Below are 26,738 nucleotides of genomic sequence, written 5' to 3'. Positions count from 1 at the left end.
TGGAACAGCTCAAACATATGGATTTCAATCCAAGTAATACCTGCACAGTTTTAAACAGCCTGAATTGGGCCCTAAGAGAACAGAAACTTAAATTCCTCACATACTTAACTTTCTGGATGAATAAGTATTAGCCCACTTTGTGTCAATCATAAGTACATGGCTAAACACATTTGGCTCCACAAAGGGCAGTGTGTTTTGCTTTACTGCACTCACACACTCATGCTAAATTGAATCTACTTTGACCTGCAGGGAGTAAAACAGTCTCACAAGGTATTAATACACTGATGCCATGTATTGTATGTGCAAGTGTAGCCTTTGACATTGTGGAAAGTGTCTGATTTCGATTTCTAATTCAAATGAAAGCCATAGTAAATTACTCCACAGGATCTGTGTTTTTTTAAAAGCACTCTGTGATCAAAAGCCAACTCACTATGACCTCTCTCTCTCCACTCCATATCAGGTAATAGCTTTTTTCCAATCAAAGCCCATGAGTTGGAGAGCATATTACCATTAATTACCTCATACAGTAGGTGAGCTAGTTCATTTGATCTGCATTTAGCACTTGGTCTGATGGAAAGTGAGATGCAGCCATTGAGTTAATAGAGAAGCCAGCAGATCCCTCGCATGGATAATGAGGTTTTTACCCTTGACAGCTGCTTTTGAGAGCCACCATCCCCTTCCGTGTGCCTGCATCTAAAACATCATGATTCCTGCAGCAATTCAAGCCTATGTTTGAATTAGGGTGGTATTTCTAATTGCACAGAAAGCAGGTCACCTGACACAAGTTTAGGTCTAGTGCCTTGCTCAAGAGACTGTCTGAGATGCATCAGCTCATATCCCAGGCCCAGACTAACCCATACACACTCACATACAAACATACAGACTAGAAGACCCCTCCCATTCCCTGCGGTAGCTCTTTCTTAAACACTCTGTAGGGAACTTTTTTACCTCACAGTTTTAACAAATCACTGTTATACACAGAGGGTATGAGCCAAACTAAATGCACTCCTGCAGGGCGGCTCCAGTGGCTGTAATCCCATTTGTCAAAATTTGTTTGGTTCCAATCCAATAGCCAGTTACTTCGAGGAGGCCTTCCTACCTCAGTGCCAATCATGTCTTAAGTACACACACCGTGCACTGCTGCTGTGCATGCTCACTTTCTCTCCTCAAACACACTTAGTGTACCGTAGCTACGGTGCGCTAAGCTAAGCACACTAAACTTAAGTCTGTAGCTACGGACTTAAGCCTAGTGTACTGTAGTCACTGAATGGTGAAAAAGGGAGCTGGACCACCAATTCCTATTCCTTCATTTCATCAGAGCCACACACACAAACATGCATGTGGGAGGGGTGAGAAAGCTGCTTGAGTTTAAATTTTTTGATGAATTTATACCCATTCTACAAAGTTACCTACATAAGCTTTAACAAATCCTTTAGTCTCATAGGCCTTGCATCCATTTTTTAGAAAGTCGGGGCGGCCAAAAATGAAATGACATGTCATTTTTGGGGTCTAAACCACATTTGTAGGTGGCTTGAAATGTGATTCCAATCAGATGTGTGTTCAGACCCAACATGAAGCAAATTTTCAATGTGGCACGATTACTTATAAATTGAATGCAAAGACACAAATAGACACAAATTTGTGTGGTCGACGTGAATGATGTGAATTTCTCTCTCACAAATGACACAACTATGCAAAATTCACATCATTCACATGTTCACGTGAGTTGAAATTTTTCACCTTGAGCAAAAAAATTCCACGACGCAGAACTTCACTTTGCATTTGGTCTGAACACACCATAAGACTGTATGGGACTAAATGACTTGCAGAGTTTTGCAGGGCAAAAGGCTTGAACTGTGAGGGTATGGATTTGTAGTAAATGTGCAATGTTGCTACTGTGGTGTAAAAATCACACTTTCTAGTGTCTCTGCAGGACTCAGTGTGACAGAAATCATCTAGATGTTATAGTGTTTCTGCACACGTGTCTATGTGTTTGTGTGTGTGTGTGTGTGTGTACATGTGTGGGTGTGAGCCACGTTATGTTGTATTGCATACCGTGCATCTACATATGATACTGGTAACAAAATTGCATTCCGTCATGGAATGCGGTCTCTCTTTTGATCTTTTGCTTGCTGTGAGTAATAGTGAATGTAATGTGTTGAGAGGTTAGAAAGATTATTGTACAGTATTTGCCCCACATTTTTTTCAGGCTGGGTGGCAGGCCCTTTGAAGCTACCACGTGCACAGTGTTATCAAATGCACGCAGGGTCAGGAGAGGATGGTCGCACAGGTCAGGGCTATGGAGTCTTCATACGTTTGGGGGAATTAGTAAACAGGCAACCAACTGAAGCAAACATTAGCAAGCCAGCTCAACATATCCAGATCAGTCTTGTACAGCCAGGGTTTGCATTTAGGGTTCTCCAACCACGCAGGATCCCAACCCCTTACCTGGTGTTGACTGATGTTTGCTGACACATGTGTGTGATGGAGTGCAACCTGGCTGCCACACTCCTGCATGTTACTGCTATTTTAATTTAAACATCTAAGTTAATTACTCACCCAGCAGGACAGGGCGCTGAGAAATGTACTTATCATTCTTTACCTTACGCTCCCTGCGTATAGGCGATCTGATACACTGTGTAAATCAGCTGTTAATGATCCCAGTAACGAGAAAGAGACTTTTTTTTTTTTTTTTTACTCTCTCAATCAAAGTTGTCGAAGTTGTTCATTAAAAGTTGGCATGGCTTTCCAGAATTCTATTATGGGGGAAATATTGCAGCAATGTTTGAAAAGTGAGTTTGGCCAGGTAGGTCGATAAAGGTAGGGAAACATTGTATTGTATATAGCAGGTTCTTAATGGTTCGACTTTATTGTGCTTTTTTATGTTTCAAGGCTAGTTTATGTTTAAAAACTGATACAGGAGAGACTGACATATTTACAAAAGGATCATATCAGTGAGTGAGCTTGCAAGACCTAATGAGATCACATTCCTGCACTATGTGCCTTTTCTTGTAGCACAGCTCACCTCTTATGTCTCCTTCCCAGCATGCCTTTCTTCCACAGTCTATATCCTGCTATGTGTCAGCCAACCTCTGGGCAGCTCATTGATCAGTGTAAATGGGTCATGACCAAGTTCACGTTTTCTCAGAGGGAAAGCAACATGGTCAGCCTGCTCTGCCTGGCTTGTTTGCGTACTGTCATGTATTGACCGCTCCAAAATGTCGAGACAGGCGACACCAAGACATTTTTGATTTGCTAGTTTAATCCGCCCAGACTTCTGTGTATACTTCAGTTACTTAATAAGGGTTCACTAAATTTGACTGATAGTTGGTTTGATAAAGACTTGAGGAGGTAGAGGAGTATTGTACTCTTGGTTCTTATTGTGGTAAATCTTCACAAAATGAGAAAAGGAATACATGCACAGAGACTGACAGAAGGAAAGTTAGCAGTGAAGACAGGGTGACAGAGGTCAGACACTGCCGTTTATATGGAGGACACAGGACAGAGCTCTTAGTTTGAATGTTAAACCCACTGATTTTATTATTTAGCAATATTCTTGACTATTACCACTACTACTACTACTACATCATCCTCCATATGGAAATGTCATATATGTACATATGGCCTTATATCAAGAGTGATTTGCCATATATGTTACATATAAGGCAATATTGTCACATACATACATACATCCTCTGGATATAAGAAGATTTAGGTTTATAAAACATATCCAACACCCATAACAAAATTTATATATGTACATATACTAAAATACCTCTGGCTGAATTTATATATAGTATTATATGTTGACACCATATATGTTAACAAGCTTTTTTTTTTTTTAATTTTGATATACGTATATAAATTTATAACATACAGTACTGTGAAAAAATTTTAGGCAGGTGTGACAAAATGCTGCAAAGTAAGAATGCTTTCAAAAATTTAAGTGTTAAGAGTTTATTTTTTATCAATTAACATCATGCAAAGTGTATGAACCGAGGAGAAAGCTAAAGCAAGTCTATATTTGGTGTGGCCTTCCTTTGCCTTCAAAACAGCATCAGTTCTTCTAGGTACAGTTGCGCACAGTTTTTGAAGGAACTCGGCAGGGAGGTTGTTCCAAATATCTTGGAGAACTGACCACAGATCTTCTGTGGGTGTAGGCTGGCTTAAATCCTTATGTCTCTTCATGTAATCCCTGACAGCCTCGAGGACATTGAGATCATTGAGTGATGGTGGGGGCCACACCATCACTTCCAGGACTCCTTGTTCTTCTTTATGCTGAAGATAGTTCTTAATGACACTGACTGTATGTTTGAGGTTGTTGTCCTGCCGTTGGAGCCAATCAGATGCCTCCTTGATGGTATTGCATAATGGAGAAGTATCTGCCTGTATTTCTCATCATTGATCCTGACCAAATCCCCAACTCCATTTGCTGAAATGCAGCCCCAAACTTGCAAGGAACCTCCAGCATGCTTCACTGTTGCCTGCAGACACTCATTATTGTACTGCTCACCAGCCCCTCAGCGAACAAACTGCCTTCTGCTACAGCCAGATATTTCACATTTTGACTCATCAATCCAGAGCACCTGCTGCCCCAGTTCCTATGTTTTTGTGCATAGTTAAGTCGCTTGGCCTTGTTTCCACGTCAGAGGTATGGCTTTTTGGCTGCAATTCTTCCTTGAAGACTGCTTCTGGCCAGACTTCTTTGAGCAGTAGATGGGTGTACCTGGGTGCCACTGGTTTCTGCCAGTTCTGAGCTGATGGCACTGTTGGACATCCTACAGTTTCGAAGGGAAGTAAGCATGCTGTGTCTTTCATCTGCTGCGCTAAGTTTCATTGGCCGACCACTGCATCTATGGTCCTCAACGTTGCCCCTTTCTTTGTGCTTCTTCAAAAGAGGTTGAGCAGCACATCCTGAAACCACAGTCTGTTTGAAATCCTTGCCTGGGAGAGACTTTCCTGATGCAGTGTAACTAGCTTGTGTCTTGTTGCTGTGCTCAGTCTTGCTTTGGTGTATGGGTTAGGGTTAGTCTACAGTCTTAATGACTGTGTTTCAACCTACATATGAAAATGATGATCATTATCACCAGACTATAATCCTTCAAAACCCCTGAATTCTATTCTGTTTCTTTTTCTGTTTCTATTCTTCTATTTTAGAAAGCATTCTTACTTTGCAGCATTTTTTCACACCTGCTGAAAACATCTGCAGCTTCTGCGTCTGTATAAACTACTCATACAGTAGTAATAGGGCTAATTGTCCTCTAGGATGTCAAAAACAGGAGGAAGTGCCCCAGTGTCTGCCCTTTACATGGGGGAAAAAAGAGAGTGTCCTGTAGGGTGCTCCATCATGCAGTAAATAAATAATAATAAATTATTTTAAATGAGGGGGCCAAAGGGCCAATAAGTCAAGGCTAATATCTTGATAGCATTTTAATGTAATCTGCACTGTCCCTGTTGTTTTACTTTTTTCAAAGTAGCCTTTAGGTTAGTTGTTAAAACTTATATCGACTCCACCTCTACAGGTGTTCAGTTTCAGCCACAGCCCCTTTCCAGTGTTCAGCTGTCAGAGGGGCTCACACAGTCTGATTGGTAACCCTGCATCCTGCCACAGTGTGGGAACACAGCACACTGTGTGCAAGTTGGAAACTTTTACCAGTTACAAATTATTTAAGACAAATGTATGTACTCTGCAAGTGCTTTTGTAGACAGCTCTATCACATTTTTAGCCTGCATGCTTAGCTGAGAAGCTAGCTAACTGAACAGGTACCTTACTTAGCTGATTCCATGCTAACTTAGTTGTTTTCTTAGTTGTCTTCTTAGTTTTGAAACAAAGCAGAAATGTAAAAATCCTTCCCTAAGGGAATTATTTTAGAGTAATTTGCACAAAAAGCCTACAGGATTTTAATGTTTGGTATGAATCGCTTTTTCGCTTAATTTAAGAGTGGGTTTTTGTGTGTGTGTGTGTGTGTGTGTGAAACAAAGGTTAATAGTTGCCTCTGCGTTTTACTTTGGTAGTGTTTGTAAAAAAAAAAAAAAAAAAAAAAAAAAAAAATTGAAAGGTTATTACTTCCTTGTGTATTTTCTCAGCATTTAACTTTTAATCTGGATCACTTAATAACAATCTCAATCTGTTAATCTTCATCATGGGCAAGGACTAATTCATCATACATGATGCATCGTAGCTTTTTATGCGCTGGTGGTAGGTGCCCTTTTTATTTTTCAGCATGCCCTTCAAACAGCCTGAGTCCGCTGCTGAAAATCTATGTTAAGAATAAGTGGCACACAGAGGCGCCCCGGTAGTTCAGATGGTACTGTGTGTGTTTCTTGTTACAGCTGAGTCCTGATCACAGCGTCCTGGGTTCGAATCGGACCTCAGGCCATTTGCAGCATGTCGCCCCCTCTCCCTGTCTCTTCCCTGCCTGTTCTGTCTGTCTGTCTCTCTCTCTCTCTCTCTCTCTCTCTCTCTATCTCTACTCTGACTGTCAAATAAAGCAGAAATATTTTCCATATCCATATTTGTATGGACTAGACATTTATGTCAGTATATGAAATTGTTCCAATCTCTAATAGGTTTCATATATAGTTTGTATATATATATGAACATATATATCATATATTCCATATATGTGGATATATTACATTTCCATATGAGTCACCACAGTTCCTGAAAGTCAGTAACTCTAATGAAATGGAGTTTTAAGGCCCACATTCTCCATAGTAATTAATTCAAGCAGGGCTGAGTGGGCGTGAGAGTAACATTATTGTCTCAGCCCTGGTAAGACCAACCAACTACGCAGCAAAGTGAAAATATCTTGCTTGTTGGAACTACTGCAACAGTATGTCCACAGACACAGCTCCCTTACTGAAAACATACATTTGTCGTCGCAGAGTCGATGTGAGAAAGTTCACGGCTGATGCCATCGTTCGCTACGGCTCCATATAGAAGTGCTAAACTCCCTTGATGACAGATGGATTTTCTACGCATTGAAACCATGACCGAGTAAATGCAGCATTCACTGTTTACGCTGTAAAAATGACTGAAATGAATTCACACCTTGCAGTAACACAGTGATTAAGCTTGTATATTATGACTGCAGTGTTCACAGAAACATCAGCTGCATGTAGCCAAGCGCATTGTTAAAACAAAGAAATGATCTCTGTTTCTTAACACAATATTTTCATTGCATTAGTGTTTGTTTGTTTGTTTGTTTTTTACATTATTATCATTATTATTATCATCCCAAACAATATTAGCAATAATTATATTTGCCTGTTGCCAGCTGTAAGTCATACAAGCACGAGAATAAATTAATATCTCCTTTTTTTTGACTATTGTTTCAACCAAAACATGTTTCAAACCTCCGGTGACCCATCCCCGCTCATGTCTGGCTCTTAGCAAAGAGGTTTAATTGGTTGTGGATATTGTCTTGCTGTGATTATGCCCTGTGAAGCTATCAGATGAGTGGATATGTCTCATCTTTGCAAGCCAGAGTTTGTTGTTGTTTATTCAGCTGTGTGATCAGCAGGGAAAAGGTCAGTTTAAACACATTCTTGCTCTGTCTGCTGCTAATTCTAGCATGATTCGGACAGTAGCCACAACACTAACCTGCACTTCTTCTGTTTTATAGTTTACTTAAAACAGTATATTTTACCATTTAGGCACGTTGTAATTTACTGTAAGCGCTGTTCATTTTTCATGGGACACTTTTATCCCCCTCCTCTGCTTTGGCTGTTACTTTAATCTATTTACCTGCAGAACATTTGTGCTAACCCAATATAATTAGCTTAATTAAAATCTAAGTTTCAGACATTTTATAGTGAAGTGCCTCTTCGCCCTGAGCGCCGGCCCATCAAAGTGTGCGACATTTCAGAGAAATGTTGATTGTTCGTGCTTGCTGCAGACATAGCGGGGTTGGCACATTATCGAGCGCTTCATGTGAAATGTTGAAGTGACTGTATTTAAGTAATGGCCAGGTCTTTCAGTGATGTCGGCAGTGTTATTGACTTTTGCTGCCTAAAATGAGTATTGATACAGTTAGAGGCTGTGGGGTTCGGGCTGCGCACCTTAATGGAATAATTAATTCTTGGTTAAATAGCACTCAGTGAGAGACTTTTTTTCTAACTGAATGGAAAATTGAATAAAATAGACAGATACATACATGCATGCATATAGATTGATGAATATATATATGTGTGTGTGTGTGTGTGTGTGTGTGTGTGTGTATCTCTTTTGATAGCACAGTTCACTCTGCCTGCTTGATGTCATAATAACTGACTTCTCAGTTTGCTGTTAAAGATCACTGAATTAATTTATACTTGTATTCAAATCAGTTATCCTTGAAAGAGAAAACACATTACAGTCCATATGCATATGTCTATGTTTAGGTGAATGTTAGGCAAATTAATCTCCTATTGTGGTAGCCTTTTATTACAGCATGCAGAGAATGCTTATAAATATTCTAGTGAAGTGACATATTATTATTATTTCTGCATCTAAAATTAAAAAAGCTGGCTGTGTTTAGGTATTGATATTTAGTTTAGCCAAACCTTAGAGACTCAGTATACTCACATACGAACACACACACACACACACACACACACACACACTGTATATGGTAATATGTATGTTGTATGTATGTAAGTACTAAATACATTTGGTCCTGTAGTTCAGGTTCCAGTTTATTTAGAGCCCTTAATCACAGTTATAGTCTCAAAGGGATTTACAGGCCTACAGTCTCTAGGAAAGCAAAAAAGACTCCCCCCGACCTGAACCCTCACAGCGGGCAAGAAAAACTCCCACAGAACTCCAGAAGGCAAGAGGTTAAAAATGGAAGAAATCTCGGAAAGGACCACAGAGAGAAGGAGGCCCCTTCCAGGCCGGCCAGGAGCGCAGGTGGAGCAGAGTAAATGATTATCGGCTCAAATCAATTCAAATAAAATGATCAACTCTAAACAAATTATGTGAGATAGCCAAACAATGCAGATTAATCAAATCAAAACAAAATCAGAATAAGACAAATATGACAAAGAAATAAACAACAAACACAAAGATAAAGCATGACTTGGTGGTCACAGTTAACAGTCTGTATGTAACAAAATATACTGGAAAAATTCTGCACTGTTGCCTTGTACGGTTATAATACAGTATACTAATGCAATGAAGAAAAATAGCACAAAGGGGCATGATGGCACTCGATATCATGTGCTAATGCTGTATGAAAATGAATTGCAAGTGGGTATTTTTTTTACATGTATACAACAAACACATTAATGCACTCAGAGCGCATATAAATCATCACTTATTATAACACGTTGTTTCATCACACTCTCATCCTCCTGTGGCACATTGATTTAATTGTGTAATAGACTTACACTAGCAGCCCTGAGATCCTTGCTGCAGGAAGTCTTAAGTCTCTACATTTATAAAAGATTAACAAACAATAAATCTATGTAATGGTTTTTTTTCATTATACAATAAATTTTTTGTGTGAGGTGCAGTGTTCTGGAAAATGCTTTAGGCATGTATGCGAGGTTGTCTCAAAAGCTTTTCTTTAACAGATCATGTAAGGATGTAAAGAGCCGCCGTTGCAGGCGTCTTTGAAATAGAAATAGTGAACGCTGGTCTCAAGGTGCATGGATTTTTTTTTTTTCTTAATTTATAGAAGACCAATACTGTAGCGCTGGAGATGCTCTAGATCACATATGTCATATGTCATGTTACATATAATATTTCAATCCTTTTTGTTTTAATTTTGATGAGTATGGATTACAACTCATGAAAATCAAAAATCCAGTATCTGAAAATATTAGAATATTAAAAGGGGAAAAAAGGATTTGTAATGTGGAAATGTCGACCTTCTAAAACGTATGTTCATTCATGCACTCAATACATGGCTGAGGGTCCTCTTGCATGAATGACTGCACCAATGCGGCCTGTCAGCTCATCTGGACTGTATATAAAGTTTGTTATAGCCACTCCTATGTATTTCACTTCCTTTTTAACTGGAATCTAATAGAAATGTATCAGATGATGGTCATATATGGCACCTAAAGCTTGAGAAAACTTGTGTATCTTCTTGATTAGCAGAGGGATCTGTTCTGAGCTCTCGACTAAGATGGTAGATTCATCTGCCAACTCAGTTTTGTACAGATGCTTTCCACACATATTTAAAGGCTCTAGGTCAGGGCTATTTTCTTATGAAAATAGCCAACAATTCCACAAGTAAAATAAATAATAAATCACAGCAGGAACCTCCCAGCTGAATTGCTCGTTTAACCTCAAATCCTTTAGAAGTTCCTTGAGGGAAGAAGACTCAACTATTACAGTCCAGGCGAGCTGAAGGCCTCTCTCAGAGCAGCCTGGGCTTCAGTAACATCTGAGCAGAGCCACAGGCTGATCACCTTCATGCCTGATGCAGAGGAGCCCTGAACAAGTACTGAGAGCATACATGAACATATTTTTCAGAAGGCCAATATTTCTCTATTATAAATCCTTTTTTGGATTGTTTTTATTTAATATTCTAACATTTTGAGATACTGGATTTTTGCTTTTCATGAACTGTTGGATGTAATCATTAAAATTAAAACTAAAAAGGTTTGACATATTTTGCTTTATATGTAATGAATCTAAAATATATGAATGTTTGACTTTTTGAAATAAATTACTGAAAAAAATTAACTTTTCCATGATATTACATTTTTTTTTTTATATGCACCTGTATGAATCATTATATTTGCACGGAACAGAACAGCACAGAATTTTGAGCCAAATAATGACCAAGCCCAGGCCATCTGCTGCATGTCATCCACTCTCTCTCCCCTGCCTTTCCTGTCTCTCTGTACTGTGATTATTAAATAAATCAGAAATGCCCAAAAAAAAAAAAAAAAAATCTTCCTTAAATCCATACACTTTAGGAGAGTAAAGTAAGTTACACAGACAACTTGCTCTGGTTTGTGTTCAGGCTCTTTGACCATATGGGCCAAATACTGACTCTAAGGCTTCGGAGAACACAGCAGTTACCAGTGCGGATAATGATTTTTTTCTTCATCTCTTTCCCTGACCCCTGCGTTCCTTTCCTATTTCCCAGCCGCCATCCTTGATGACCCTATGGAGTGCAGCAGAGGAGAGCGTTTGGCCATTACGCTGGCCAAAGACAGCATCAACAGGAACAGTAACCGCTCCACCACTGGCAAGCTGGAGGTGGATATCTTTGAACTGCTGAGAGACAGCGAATACGAAATGGGGGAGACAAGTAAGTAGTTGGGGCAAAACGATGCCAATTAGTTGGTTAGAAAAACTTTGGGTGTGTGTGCCTGTCTCTTTGTGCATACGTGTGCATGTGCGAGGGTGAAAAAGAGAGTGAGAGCAAGTGAGAGCAGCAAATGTGAGGCATTGCTATGTCCAGCCACCAATCGAACTCTTAAAATGTGTGTCTCTCATTTTGAAATCAGCAAGCCTGTAATTTCAATTCAGACCCGCTCTCTTTCCTCTGTCTCTCATACACTTCCCCCAAGTGTGTCCAGATAAGTCTGTCTGGTTTAAGAATATTTTGGTTGAACAGAAGCAAACAAATTATTGAAAATAGATGACAGGCTGGTGTGGTATGGGAAAACAAAATGAGCTGTCACATTTTGATAGCTGCTGGAGTCAAAAGGTGTGTTTATGTCTGTGTTCTGGGTTGTATTTTTTTCTCTCCGATATTGGCGTCTTTTATTCTGCTGTGGGAGGCCAGAGCAAAAGAACATTTTCTGTTGAAAGGAGTAGACAGTGGAAGGGAAAAGGGACTTAGTTAACGGCAAAAAAGACCCAATGTTGGTCAAAAAGGCTTAAAAAAAAACCTTCCAAGCTTTTAAATTAGTTCATACATGTAGCATGATAATGAGATTTATACTGATTTGGCACATAGATTTGATCCTCATCAGTGTGACATCATTATCATAAACTGCCTTACCTATTTGTGTCACGTATATTGATGCTTTTAACCTCACCTTTACCCTGAACATCAATATGTGATGACTTCTCTGAAGCATTAGTGCTTGTTTAGATTAATTTTGTTTTTAACAAGAACCTTCAATAACGTCAATGTGTATTAGAGATGGGGAGAAACCAACCAATAAATACAGACTTGTCAATATGTATGAGGATTGGTTATCAATACGGTACATTCCCACCTTCACAAACCCGAGTGCTGCTGCCGCTTAATCCATTGCAGCATCGCTTCACTGACCACAACAACAAGACCTCTATTACTTTCTATGCCTGGTTTACTGCAAAACCTCCCTAAATGCATTTCCACCTGTGTGTGCATGGTAGCATGTGCATGTTTTGATTTGTGTGCACAGTGGTATGTGTGTGCATGCTTGTATTGTGTGTGAGTGTGTGTGTGTGTGCGTGTGTGTTTGTGTGTGTGCGTGCGTGTAATTAGAGGCAGGAATTGGATTAGGGACGGATCAGTGGCAGCAGTTAGATGGAAACACCCACAGCAGCCTCTGAAAACACAGCTTCCTCAGCTGATGCCCCCCCTGGACAGGTTGCTGCCCTTTAAGACAAAAAACACCACATGATAAAACTCCAATTCACAAACACTCCTTTTACATATATCGTGTATAAAAACAAATAGTACGTATTAAGATTTTTTTTTAAAGTGCTGTTGTGTTTGCATGTAAGGGGGTGGTGCGCTCTTTGTTTATGCTTAGTGCAGTGGTGTTAATGCCTTTTTTATTTATTCCTGTGAAAGCATTGGGCAGCTGACCTAATGGTCACATACTGCACACAGATCTGCTCTCACTCCACAGAGATGTGATCTCAGTATACTGCATCATCTGAGACTAATGTTTTTCTCCATGACCATGGGGCACAAACGTCCTGGGGGCCATCGTCAACCACACTCAGCTCATCTCGTAGAACGTGCTGAGTCCTTAATGCAGCAACTTGAGTTTGAATTCTTTGCTACTCTTCCTACCAGTGATGGGTCATAATTTAAAATTTTTGTAACAAATATATTTTTTTCTCATTTTTACTGTTACCTGGTAGTAGCGGTAGTAATAACTATGCATACGCATTTTAGAGCAAAGCATCTAACCTAAGATCAATCAACGATCAATGGCTGTCTTTGTCATCAGACGATGTAAGTTTGATGATCAATGCACCGAGAAAACAGCAGCCCTCGTCACAGAGATGATAGCCAAAGACATGTTTCCCAGCTTTGTCGAAGGCAAGGTGTATTGAAAGCATTTTTCCCTATTTCCTATAACACGCAGCTACAAGTATAATTAAAAATTCATAATGGAGCAGACCTTTATTGACTCTTCTTGGCTAAGATCTATAAATGCCTCCTCAGTGGCTGGATTCTCTATACACATTCATGCAAATATTTCCTATATTTGCTTGGTGTGCAATCTTCGTATGTATGAGTATGTTGCAAAAGGAGTGTAGAGCAGTTGTAGAACAGTTGTTGGCCCAGCTTTATCTGAGTAATTTAGATATCTATGTCTATGATGAGACAATCCTTAATATTTAACTTTGCTTTTTCAAATTTGTGTTTAGCTCTCTGTTATGTTAACATGACCCACATACTGATAAAATGCCTTAATTTTCAAAGAGATGTTTTAATGAGTCAACTTTAACATTTAATATTTATACATAACCAAAAAATGACTTGACAGTCAACTGTTAGTGCCTCTGATGATCCGGGACCCCTGATGGTCTGGGGCCCCTGATTACACCTCATTACTTATCACAGGGGTTAAAATTCAACATATTTGTCATTTTTTTCTGAAGAAATGCTACTAATTCTTGAAAGCTGCCTAAAATTGCACTGATGAGCAAATTTCTTTTACCTCTCTTCCACACACATTTTATGATACAATACAATACAACACAATTCAATATACTTTGTTGTCCCCATGGGAAAATTTGTATTGGACTTGGACTTGGACAGTTGAAATAGAAGAATGAAATAGAATGAAATAGAAGCAGTGGCATTAGTCCGGGCTGCCAGCAGGGAATCGGCAATTTTGTTGATATTCTGTTGTCATAACTCATTGTCTGTTTTATTTATCCAGAAGCTTAACATTTTAATACCACAGATCTTTTATCATACCACTCACACCAGATACATGTCGATATTATGCGTTCATTGAAAAAAATCAGGTATGGCCAGTAAGCCTTAGGGCTCTAGTTTCCCGGCGCAGCGCGGGGTGGCGCAGTGAGGCGAACCCCGCGCAGAGGTAGTTTCGACCGGCGAAACGGCAGAGGCGGACAGTTTCCAAGTTTCGCAGGCGGAGGTTCGCCGAGATGGGAGTGGCGGCGCAGCGGAGGGAGGTGCCGACAGATTCGGCTTGGCGCAGTGACAGTTTCGTGCCAAAAGGCTTCGCCGAGGTGCGCCAAAAGCTCGCCATCTGAAACCACGTCTACTTTCAGCGCAAGGCGGAGCGGAGCCGGCGCAGTGGAAGTTTGGCTGCCTGGCGCACATCACCAAAACCTCACGATCAGCACAAACGGTGCCAATCTCCTTTGATCTGACAGCTGTGACAGGACAGTTGATATGGAGATATATGTATGTGCTGATTGTGATCGTAGCATTGAATAGTATTTTTTTCGGTATTTATTGCATTGTTCATGTGTCTGACATTCCGGAAGCCTGCCTATGAGGTTTTGGTGACGTGTCTGCACCGCTCGCCGGTCTCCGCTCCGCGCCTGTCTCCTGAGCTCCGCTCCGCCTGCGGCAATAGACCTCCATGTCAGCTGTGTAAACTTTCATTACGCCTTCATGCAGCGTATTTTAAAGGCAAGGACAGGGGCTCATTTGATTGGTTACATGTGAATCGGCTGTGTCAAACCCACTCCATGCCTTCTCTCCTCCCCTCCGCCGGTAGGAGGGACGGCGGAGTACTTGCGCCACCGAGAACGGCGTGCCAAACTTGGAAAATCCGCCTGGCCACACCCAGTTGGCGAAGCGCATCTGCGCTACGCCCCTGCCTCGCCTGGTCTGCGAAACTAGAGCCCTTAGTGTTGCACGTACATTCTGTGTTTCTCTCAAATCCCAGTCTGATTTTGACTACACGCCAAAATAGGGCCCGGCAATATGGACAAAATCAAATATCACAACATCTTTAACATAATATCTTGATATTGATATTGTAGGGATGATTATTGGTGCTTTCATCAGATATTTATGTGTAAGATTTTTTCAGTCATCAACCAGTAGTAATATGGATTTGATAACTATGCAAGTAGACACATATAATAGCTAGTAATAAGTACAGAAAATTGTTCCTTTTTACTGCAATAAGCCTTTAAAACCAGGAAAAGAACACTTATGCCATCTCATGATACTACTATATCAAAATCCCAAACACCATCTAGTGTCAAATCAGTATAATTTTGATAAATTGCCCTACACCAAAAAACAAAACCCAAGACATACAGCAGAGTGTGTTTGGTAGTGAGTGTGTGGATATATTTTGTCTGTCTGTCTGTCCGTCTTCTTTTATCTGACAACCATTACATTACAAGCTTCTAATCAGTCCAGCTTTCCAATAGCTTGGAGTTAGTCAGTGAAAATCAATGTAAAGCGGACAAAATGGACTTCAGTTGACCTGGTGACCTTCTGACCAAGATCTCGCCACATTGAATGGTACAATTCAATTGTGACGATCCTGTCACTATTGAGCACCTTGACACTGATGTCAATGGCCAGTGGGTAATGAGTAAACTGTTTTCTCTCTCTCTTTCACTCTCTATCACTCTTTCTCTCTTCCAGACACACACACACACATACACACACTCACACAGAGAGAGAGAGAGAGAGAGAGAGAGAGAGCGCAAATGAAAGCATCATGGGGGCCAGAAGTATGTTGGCTGGAAAATCGTTCAACTTTGTAATTTGGTGAAGATATGCAGGCAGGCGCAAATGTGCATATGCATATGTCTCTCTCTCTCTCTCTCTCTCTCTCTCTCTCTGTGTGTGTGTGTGTGTGTGTGTGTGAATGTGTTCATGTCTTACAGACCCCATGGGGGACAAAGGGATTACTTATTAATCATTCGATTCACTGCCTCTGGATTTACTGCACAGGCCTCAATATGGTTCCCCTCTGCCTCCTTCACATACGCAGCTAGTTAACGCACTAGATTTCCCCAAATAACCGACACCATTATACTATCACACATACACACAGCTTACACACACATATGCTCAGGGGTGTGCACACGCATACACACACTTACATACCTGTCAGTGTCTGCCTCACATCATTGACCATAGAGGTTTAATTAGAAGCCAGGGATTATAAAACCCACAAGAAATGTCATTTTGTTTTCCTGTATGGAAGATTAGAGCACGGGGCCTGTGTGAAGCAGGAATTCACTCTCACTGAAATGTCTCTTTCTGAGAACATGTTCATCCCCGCTAAAAGTGAATCTTTTCAAAGTAAATCAGTTACACTATAAACATCGGGGAAAAAAAGCAAAACAAACATACAGCCAGTAGCTGTTTTTTTTTTTGTATTATTTATTTATTTTATTTTATTTTAAAAAGCTGCTTATAGCCTGAGTATCATTCATGTGCAAATTCTGTTCAAATACCAGATTTTAGTTCTAAAGCCTCCAGCACCTTTGACATATCTCTTTTGCCCTATGCCTCTCTCGTTCTCTCTCTGTCTCTGTCTCGCTCTGTCTGCCAACTTCAGGTTTATTGCTAGCAGAGGCTATTAAATCAAAACTTCCCATGGGCAGGCAGATTCCATAGGTTTCATCTGTATGTGCATCACGTCAGCTTGATCAAACATGGACAAATGTGCTTGGCCTCGCACCTGCTCATCAGCACATGTACGTTCAGGTTCCCTTGAGATGCAAGGAAGTGCTGGCTCAGGCTGCGATTGGTTTAGAGGAGGAGTTAGTCAGCATGCACATCCATTAACATCTGTCTGAAGAAGGGCTTTTTTAAAAATTTCTTGGCTGCAGCTCAACAAAAAAAAACTGTAGTATCCTCTTTGTGACTCTTTGTTCATGTCTCTCTCTTTGTCTCCCTCCCCTCTTGACACATCCTTATTTACCCCCTCCACAATCAACCCCTGTCTGTCCTCTTAGTGTGCCAGATCATGTCTAAAGGGGTGGTGGCGGTCCTCGGCCCCTCTGCCAGCCCGGCCTCCAACTCCATCATCAGCAATATCTGTGGAGAGAAAGAGGTGAGTGTCTGCACACAGCCGGCTCTTGTGGCCCCAAGCCTCCAGTCTGTGGCAGCCGGCTCACAGCACCACCAGAAATTTCAGACAGATTTTGGAACAATGATGCTGATTAGCGGCTGTGTGGTTTTCTAGTAGATTGAGAGAGGATGAAATCCCACTTGTTAGTGAAAATGATGAAATACCTCAGCTAGTGTCATAGCTCTCCATTCCAGTCCCACTCCGATCAAAGTACTGCTGGCCATTTTATATCCATCCTGCCTCATTAGCTTGTAGCAAGTTGGCCCATTGAGGCCGAGTAGTCATTATTTTGAGATCATTATTGTGGAAAACAAACAAGCAAACAAACAAAAAAAAAATTGCTATATTGTGATTTTGTCCAGAATGACACTGGTTAATAGCAACCTGTTCCTGTTCTCTGTACATCACGTTCTCCGTACGTCATTTGAGAACAGGATTTCCACCTGAGTGAAAACATGATGATTGATAGCAATTTTGATCATTGCTTTACAAAACAAATTAACCGATACATTTTCTTGAGTCATGGACAGACTGCTGAAAAACTCAGCTTCTCCATATTTTCAATATGATAAAGTCAGTGTTGCCTCAGAGCCTGGCTGCAGCCAAACAGTTCTCAGTTGGATGCTAATTGGCTTCTCTGAACCCTGACATGGTGTGTTTTGCTGCCTGATGTCAAGAGAGTGGGTGCCTTTGAATTATATACAAAACAGAATACATATCAAAATCAATCACAAATAAGAAAGAAAATTGCAACATGCACAATAAATGAATCAGTTTAAAAAAATACAGGACTACAGGCTTAATCTGTGATGCTACTGTTTGACAACAATGTCATGTTTTCATGTGTTTTCTTAATTAGATACTCACTGTTATACAGTATTTGGAGAAACATGCTAAGGATAGTGTGCCAAACAGACATACAGGAAGTCATATAACAGACAACACAAATCAAACACAAATCTTTATTATTTTTCTTTGTTTTTTATTCAAGGACATTTGTCTGTGGAGAAAATTAGCCATTTTTCACATAATCTCTGTAGCAATCTGTGATTTTAGCTGCCATTTAGATCATGTAGTTTTTTATAAACACACATTTCTGTCTCCAATGGCCCAGGATCCAAGTCAAAAAAATATTTTGTTAAACTTAAACACCATATGTACATCACATGAACATCCCAGGTTGTTCAGTGTAGGCTATGAACATGGCTTTTTCGCCCTTCAACCACATTTACAGCGGTAGAAAATGAGAAGCACTCATAATTAATTAGACTAGTATGGTAAGCAGGCAAACAGCAAAGGTTTTGTAAGTGTGGGTGGTAGCTTAAGGAAGACACCTGTCTGTGACACTGTGATTCACTCAGTGGTGAAAAACCAAGCCATTAACAGATTTTTTTTTAAACTACACTGAAGTTCTGTAAAGTAGAAAAATCAGCATGTGAAATGTTTTTTTTTTTTTCATACATATATAAATGTGCAAAAGTCATGTCATTTTTTGTTTTTAATTAGGAAAACCTGTTTAATTTCTCCCAATCACTCTTTTTATGTGTTCAAAACGTTAGAAAATGTTAACAAAATTACAGCATGACTTTTGATGCATACACTCACTACATCCTAAAGATTAAAAAAAGAAAAAAAAAGCATGTCAGCTGTTTTTTCCTTAAGCTGTCATTCGACCCATTCCACTGTACCCTACCATAATTGGATTTGGTCTACAGTGATGCTTTCCCTTTAGCAGCATGAATTTGATCAACATGACTATTAATAGAAATCAACCATCCCAGCCTCTATATTGTCCTCTAATCCACCACAGTTTGTCTTTGTAATGAGAGATGAGTCTATTTTAGTGGTGGACGGACCAGGACTCCCTGCTGCTGCCAGCTCTCTGGTGGCATTGACTGGCGGGGATGGCTGCTTTGAATCACTGACTGAGATAATACCACTGTATGAATATTTAACACCCCATAAAGTGAAAAATGACATTTTTGAGCTGTTAAGTGAAATACACAGTCCTAAGATACTCTAAGGAGATGATACTGGCCCTTTGTAGACTGAAAATTGTTATTCATCCCTTCCTCCTGTAGATGCACAGTCCTGCATTCATAGGCTGGACAGTAGTGTTTCTGAATAAGGTGTCTTAAAGATTTGCTGGACTGCAGTTATGTCTGGTTTTCAGTCCCAGTCTTTGGGATCCACATTTTTCATGCCAGCACAGTGGAGCAGGTCTGTGCAAGCTGACAACTGACATGCTGGTAGCACAGTAGTACACTGGTCCCAAGAACAAAGATTGAAAATCACCAGTCAGGCCGGTCCTCAAACATTTGCCTTCAAGACACAAGAGTATACAGATTCCTTCCAACCAAACATAACAACTGCTGATCTTACTGATTGGCTCCCTCATCCCTGAATGAAGGTGTGGAAATCAGTGAAATTAGCCCCTGTGGTAATTGCTAGGATTAAAAACCTGCAGACTCTTGGACTTCAACAGTTGAGAGCCACTTGTTTAGTGTGTGTGTGTGTGTGTGTGAGAGAGAGAGAGAGAGAGAGAGAGAGAGGGAGAGAGAGAGAGAGAGGGAGAGGGAGAGAGAGAGTGCATGTGTGTGTGGGTGCGAGTGTGTTCATGTAACGTGTCTATCTGTCTGTGTATAAAGAGTGAGAGCATCTGTGTGTGTGTGTGTGTGTGTGTGTGTGCCTGCCTATCCGCATGCAGTGCCCACACACATGTTTCTGTCCACCTAATCCCTCACTGTGAGCGTCAGGCCACAGATGCTGGCACTCTGACGGCTGGTTACCCGGAACACTGGCAGCAATATTGCTGCTGACAGACCCCACTAGGTGATCAGCACATCATCCACCAGTCCCTATCAATCACTCCCCGAGCTCCATTACTGCTGTGGCGCATACTTTCAGTAGAGAAACTGAGGATGGCGCCCATCTGGGCTGTGCACTAATAGTGACTAATAGAAAATCAGCAGGTACTGTGGAGAAGGGCTTGACTGTCTGAATCATACAGCAAGTTTGTACCTATCCTGTGTGGAGAGAAAACCTTGTGGCTATGCTTGGATATTTTGTGAAAGTACACACTTTCTAGCTGGGGCTTCAGACAAGAGGCCCTAACTACTGTGCAGATGGCTACTACAGCCAACAAGAGAGTGGCTGGTACATGAAATGCAGCTCACAGGCCTTGTTGTTGATGTTTTGCATACAAACCTTGTGTATCTTTAATCTCATTCCCATTATCCATTTATGACTGCTGCATTACATTGGATGGAATAGACTCAAGGACTTTTCACTCCCTGTTCAGATTTGCGAAAGGTTCATTTACAGTCCTTATCATGCACAGTAGGTGATGTTTATACAAGCCTTGGAATAAGGTCATTTTGCCATCAGGAAGCTTTCAGACTATACTGATGAAATGTCCCTGATTAAATTTTCATGTCTCAAATATTCTATCTAAATTAAATTTTTACCGAACTGCTAGCCATAGGTCTTCCTCCCCAGGTAGTGTTTGTTTACACTATAAACTTCAGCAAAAACCTCATTGTCTGTGTGTCTCCCACTGCCTTCGTCTCCTCTCCCATTGAGGATGGAACGAGCAATAGTCCTGTGTGTCAAGTGGGGAAACGTATTCCTCTATGATTCAAAGTTGTCAGGAGTGATCATAAATATTAATGTCACGTCTTGACGTCCGGGGGGTGCTTTGGGCTTGCAAAGCCAGCTGGTAGCAGGATAACAGAGAGATTACACTACTGCATTTCAGTGGGATGGTACTTAGGTTGGATTTAGGGGTGAACCCGAGGTCCTCTGGGCAAATAAAGGGCATGTGGGTGTGTGGGGGGTTAAGGTGGGGGGTCACGGGCACAGCTCGAGCCCTGCAGAGAGGCAGTAATGAGAGATTTCTACTTTCATATTCAAGAACACACACACATACTCATGCATACACAAACACAAAACCCCAAATCACAATTTTGATTCACTGTTATTCCCACACATCCTCCCAGAAAATGCATTAAATTAATACAAAAATTGCTTGCAGTCTGAATGTCATGTACGTGCAGATGTTCCAATTCTAGATGATTTTGTATTTCGAGCCCCTCTTTTGTTCTCTCATTCTCATTCCTGTCTCTTTCTCTCTTGCTCTGTCTCTCATGGTACACCGGAGTATTGCACCATAAGAGACAATGTTGAGGTAATGTCAAAAAACTTATTCAGTCCAAATCAAAGGTATGTGATGCTCTTTTTGTGAAAGCTTAATTTGAACAAAGAGTGTAATCCTCAAGTTCATTCAGAGGCATGAATTTTCCTTGAGGTCACTTTACTAGTGAGCAAATCAAGTGCGCAGGATTCCTCGACAAAGCCAGGCACGAGGAATTATTGAACACAACCACCATAGAAAGCCGAGACACCGATGATTGCTCCTGAATGGTTGTTGAACAAATTCGAAAACCTTCAACCGTAATTTTAGAGGCTTCCGTTTGTTTGCAGGTTCAGTGCTTCATCTGCATGGTTATTGTGGAGCATTCATAAGAACAGCCCACCTACTGTGTATTTGGTATTGAACCAAGCGTGAGAGTGTGTGTTCATTCACTTGTGCATCCGGATGCGCAAACACACAACTGTGTCTGATCCTGCTGTGCATTCACAGTATGCATTCAAAGTGTGTGTTTGGTGTGTGTAGAGCTGTCCAAACTGATTTAAATGGGCAGCATGTCCAGCAGCTCAGCAGTACACACGGTGTGGAATTGCTTTTTGTAGCACGATAAGCCAGCTAGCCAACCCAGCAAATTCTCTCTGGCTGGAGACCATTTACTAGGTAGCTACGCTTGCTTTAGACCGTCTCTTGCCAGAACCTGCAATACAGTCAGTCATAGTAATACCAACCAGCACCTCACTCCTCTATCTGCACTTTACTTGAGCTTAGCTTATAGGTCTCACCTCTGTGGACTCCAGTAAGTACATCCTAAAAAATAACAAAGTCTAAGGAGATGGAGGTGGTTGAACAATGCGATTTCAGCAAAATCCTTGTTGTGTGTAAAACACTGCATGAGGTAAGAAAAAATATGTATTCCATTTGTCGGCATGGGACTCTCCAGCTTGCACGTTACATACACCCATGGTAACTTATTGGGAATCCCTGACAATACCGTGACGTACCAGCTCACAACATTGCAGCTATGGCTTGTTTTATTATCGCTGCTCTTTTCATACTTTCAGCCAACGCACCATGTTATTATTCTCTAATTTAAAATGTTTAGTTAGTCATCACGTTACACTGACAACACAGGCTAGGAGTTCATGTGAACTACACATGGGAAAAAAAAAACAAACAAACAGTGAGTAATGATTTATTTTTATGTTCTTGATTTACTACTTACTTAATTAGTTCAAAATCTGCAAACTAATTTGTACCAGTGTCAAGTCTGTCAGAAAAAAAAGAAAGAGGAGCTGACACCTGAAAGAGAAATAAAAATAAAGAATACATTTGGGGCACATTCTGTGGTAAACCAACATACTATTGGTATTACTTTCTAAAGTTTTTAGGCTATATATAATTTGAGGCTCTATATGCTGAATACATGGTTTCTTTCAATCGTCACAGATCCATTCCAAATATAATGCAAAGTTGTATATCATTGCATAATTCTACAAAATTGATTATAATGGGCTTTTTTTGTTTGTTTGTTTGTTTGTTTGTTTTTTGCAGGTAATGATGTATAATGTATCTGTGGTGATGCTTTGGTCAGAGTCACCTTCAGTTGTTAGCAGTAAACTGAATGTTGGCTGGTGGTCTACCCATCAAAGAGCTTCACTACATGAATGACTCTCCTGATCCATTTGATTACTTTACTTTAGATGATTCATTATGAAAATTACCCACAATTAACTTTGCCCAGCTGATATTAATTTATTCAAAGTTACAGTATTATTACAAATTGTGTTTTTGATGTTTGTTCATTACATAAAATTATCAGACTGTTAGTACTATAGGTTATAATACAATTTAATGAAATTTGAACAAAATAGCGAACAACAAATCTAACAACATTACCAAGTTGTGTCATCCTGGAATTTCACTTTTCTAAGTTATGGTGACATGAGTTGTAACATCACCTCAATAAAGCTGTTAGTCTGTCGTAATGGAAGAGTGGAGAAAAGGGGCAGCTGGGATTATAGAAGGTAGTAATCTCACAAGACCTTGCACGGAACGCTCACAAAGGTCTGTTGCTTGGTAGTATCCTTGTTGGCCATGTTGCTAACGTTGTGCAGCATGATTTTGTTCTGCAAATTCGAATCGCTGAATGAGGAAACCAAGGAGAATCGCAGCGTTGTTTCAGCGAATGACCTTCATTCTCCTGTTGACTTTAAAAAAAGACCTCTGTCCTTTGCTGCTTTCATTTCTTTCATCCTTCCATTCCTCATTTCTACACCGTTTCGCGCTCATTTTCTCCTTTTCCTTTCACTGTGCTGCCTTTTATACCAATTTTCACCTCTCTGACATTCCCCCCCTCTACTGCCTCCTATTACTGCCCTACCTCAAACCTCATCTCTCTTCATTCTTTTGTCCTTCTCCTCACCCCTTTCCTTCGCTCTCCCTCCTTTCTCCTCTCACCCTCTGTCTTCGCTATTCTTACTTTCTCATTTCACTTCCACTGCCTCCTCTATTTTCGTGTTTCCCTCCTTCCTAACTCCTTCTCTCTCTGCTTCTGTGGCTGATTACAGGTCAGATGCAGGCGCCATTGTTAAGAGAGAAAGAGATAATTCAGTACATTCATAAGCCAGCCACCCTCTCTCTCTCTCTCTCTCTCTCTCTCTCTCTCTCTCTCTCTCCCTCTCTGTAGTGACCCTCAGTCAACATCATGCCGAATCCCTCTGTGTGAAAACAGAGTGGCATTAGTTCCATGTGGTCCCTGTTCTGGTCTGGGGGTCAGCTTATGGCTCAGTTCTTCACTGTAATTGGGTTTTCAAGCAACTATATTTATCAAATGTTCTTCTGGCAAAAGCAAACTTTTTTTTTTTTTTTTTTAACAACAAGTGTCACATTATTGGTCACAAGCAGTAATCAGAGCTGATTGAGCAGAGAAGGTTTGCATTTTTTCCAGGTTCCGTACAGCCTGCTGGATAGGAGGAGCCACGCCGCTGTGTGGTATTGTACAGATTGGAAGTGTAAAGCTGCGGCTTGCTTATTCATGGTGGTGCAGCAGCAGCGAGGAGAGATCTGAGGTGTCTGTTGAATCTCAATAAGATTTCTGCATTCCTTCCACGCTCTCAGTGCTCTGTCAAATTCTGCATTCAGTAAAGGAGACAGAAAGTAGTGAAATGTAATGCAAATTAGCCTTTCATAACTATTTGCAATACAATATCAGATGTTAGTCCACACAGCTATATGCAATTCACGTTTCTACACAGTGCTCATACAGCATTCGGTTTCCTTTTTTGAAGTTTTCGCTGATTCCACCTCTCAACATTTTATATTTCTTGAGGATCTGGGAGAAAAGGCTGTTCAACTTCTCCTCTTCGGTGCTTTTAAAAGGTGGGCTACAAAAATGGATAAGAGGAATCTAATAAGACTTACAGTGTTGAGATTCAGCTGCTATCTGAGTAGTCAGGTTACACTGCTGTGACATAGAGGGATGCACTATGTACTGACGTGTGTGTGTCTGTGTGTGTGTGTGTGTGTGTGTGTGTGTGTGTGTGTGTGTGCGTGCCTGCCTGTTTGTCTCTTGGTATGTCTGTGTGTTCAAAAGTGTTTATTAAGGAATTACATCTCAGACCCAGGAGTGAAAGTTAAAGGTTTAATGCCAGATGCTCGACTAAAGAACAGAGCTGCATCATCCTTTACACAGCTTCCTCCATCTTGCACGTCCTCTTCTTGAACTCACGATTTTCCAGTTTGACTAAACTAGAGGTCAGTAGACATCCCATGGGCAGACCTGTTTATATCAGTAAAAACATTTTTAAATACGTACATTACTACCTTGAGTTTTGGAGCTGAGACTACATTTTTCAACATGTGTATTTGACACGGTTTTTGACATAAAGCCAGCTATTTGCTAGAGCACATGAAATGAGGTCAGATATTTTTTCCAGAAAAATGTTCAAACTGGGATCCAACAACATTTGAGAAGTCCCCTGCCAGCAGGCCTCTGTCTGGGCGGATGTGTCATTGCAACAATCCCTGCCAAGGTGGAGTGTCTCGAATGTGAAAGAGCAAAGGAGGCTAGACAAGTGTTGGCAAGCTGAGATGTGTGGCTTTTGTTTATGTTTTGTGTTGATATAATATTACCTGGGTTCATTTTTTATTAGTACAGACAAAATTGGGGAATAAATGCCTGGTTATGGGAGATTTGGCTTGTGTTGATTACATTAACACAGTTAGTTAGGTGCTTAGTGTTTGTATAAAACCACTATGAAGGATCACAATTGCTTAGCCATCGCTGGTTGTTGTTGAGTTGGGTTCAGTAAAGCAACCTTTTGTCTGCATTTTGCTTGGCTACAGTCCTGTGTTGTGAAATATGGGTTTAATTTTCTGTACTTGTTTTTATGTATTCCCGTAAAGCACTTTGTAAACACTGCTTTTATTTAAATGCCATATAGATAGCGTTTATTATTATATTATTGTTTTCCTCAGATGTTTCCTCTCTAGTATTGTGGATTTATCTGTGAGTTGGAATTTGCACTGAACCTTTACTGCCTTTCACACGGGTTGTGTGTCCATCTGCAATTCATGTAAATGTTCTCGGATGTCATATTTACTTCATTTAAACTGAGGAATCGAAAGCTGGCACCGACTCCTAAAATCTCAGCATATGATAGCTTTAATGTGATTTGGTTGGTGCCTACGCGGCATTTTTTCACTTCAAGTAGGGTGTTGTGTTAATGTGTCTACCTTGGGTCAGAGATAACTGTCGGTTCTGCAAGCTAAGCATAGTGTCAGTAACACATAAAATGATTAATACTGAGGATTTAAGTAAATTAAAATAATGAATCGTGCATAATTACAGCATTTTTCACTTCTCTTCAGTTTGTGTGTGTGAGCTTGCACGCATCTCTCTCTCTGTATGTGCTTTTGAATGTGAGTGCGTGCTGTGGGCGGTTTGCTGGGTGTCATTGCACGCAGCATGCCTCTGTTCTGTCTGCTTGCAAACAAAATGCAGGTGCTCCTTCTGTCTTTGCCTGATCATAATTAGGGGAGCACAGCTGTTGCCTGCACCTCCGCTGACCCCTTTTTCACAACGCCATTGATCTGTCTTGTCAAGGCCGCACCAGCAGAACCGCCATGTGCATATCCAAATCCACTCTGTTGTCATGAGGAAGCAGCCTCTTGATTTGATCACTGAGATGAAAGCAGGAGAAACAGTGAGCCTCCCAGGTGAGCAGAGAGCAAAGCGGACTTCATTTTAGTTGATTGTTGTCACAACGGGTATGAAAAGGGACTCGTCTTTGTTTTACAGTGTTGCTTTTGTTTAATTTCAGTCATCAGTGTCAAGAGACAGAGTTTAGCTTAGCATGGAAGGAGACGAAACTCAAAGCAAGGT

General features: G+C 40.7%; 1 protein-coding gene across 1 annotated transcript in view; it reads left to right on the top strand.

Annotated features, from left to right (window-relative positions):
• Positions 1 to 26,738, top strand: part of grik4 (glutamate receptor, ionotropic, kainate 4) — a 180,982-nt gene that overhangs the window by 54,492 nt on the left and 99,752 nt on the right. Inside the window, exons 2-3 of the mRNA XM_030066859.1 lie at positions 11,088 to 11,252; positions 17,090 to 17,187. Of these exons, the coding sequence (XP_029922719.1) occupies positions 11,088 to 11,252; positions 17,090 to 17,187 (263 nt within the window). The remainder of the gene's footprint in view (positions 1 to 11,087; positions 11,253 to 17,089; positions 17,188 to 26,738) is intronic.

This window comes from Myripristis murdjan, chromosome 13, assembly GCF_902150065.1.
Source record: "Myripristis murdjan chromosome 13, fMyrMur1.1, whole genome shotgun sequence".
NCBI lineage: Eukaryota > Metazoa > Chordata > Actinopteri > Holocentriformes > Holocentridae > Myripristis > Myripristis murdjan.
Note: the sequence above shows the minus strand (reverse complement) of the source record. Positions and strands in the feature narration are given on the sequence as shown.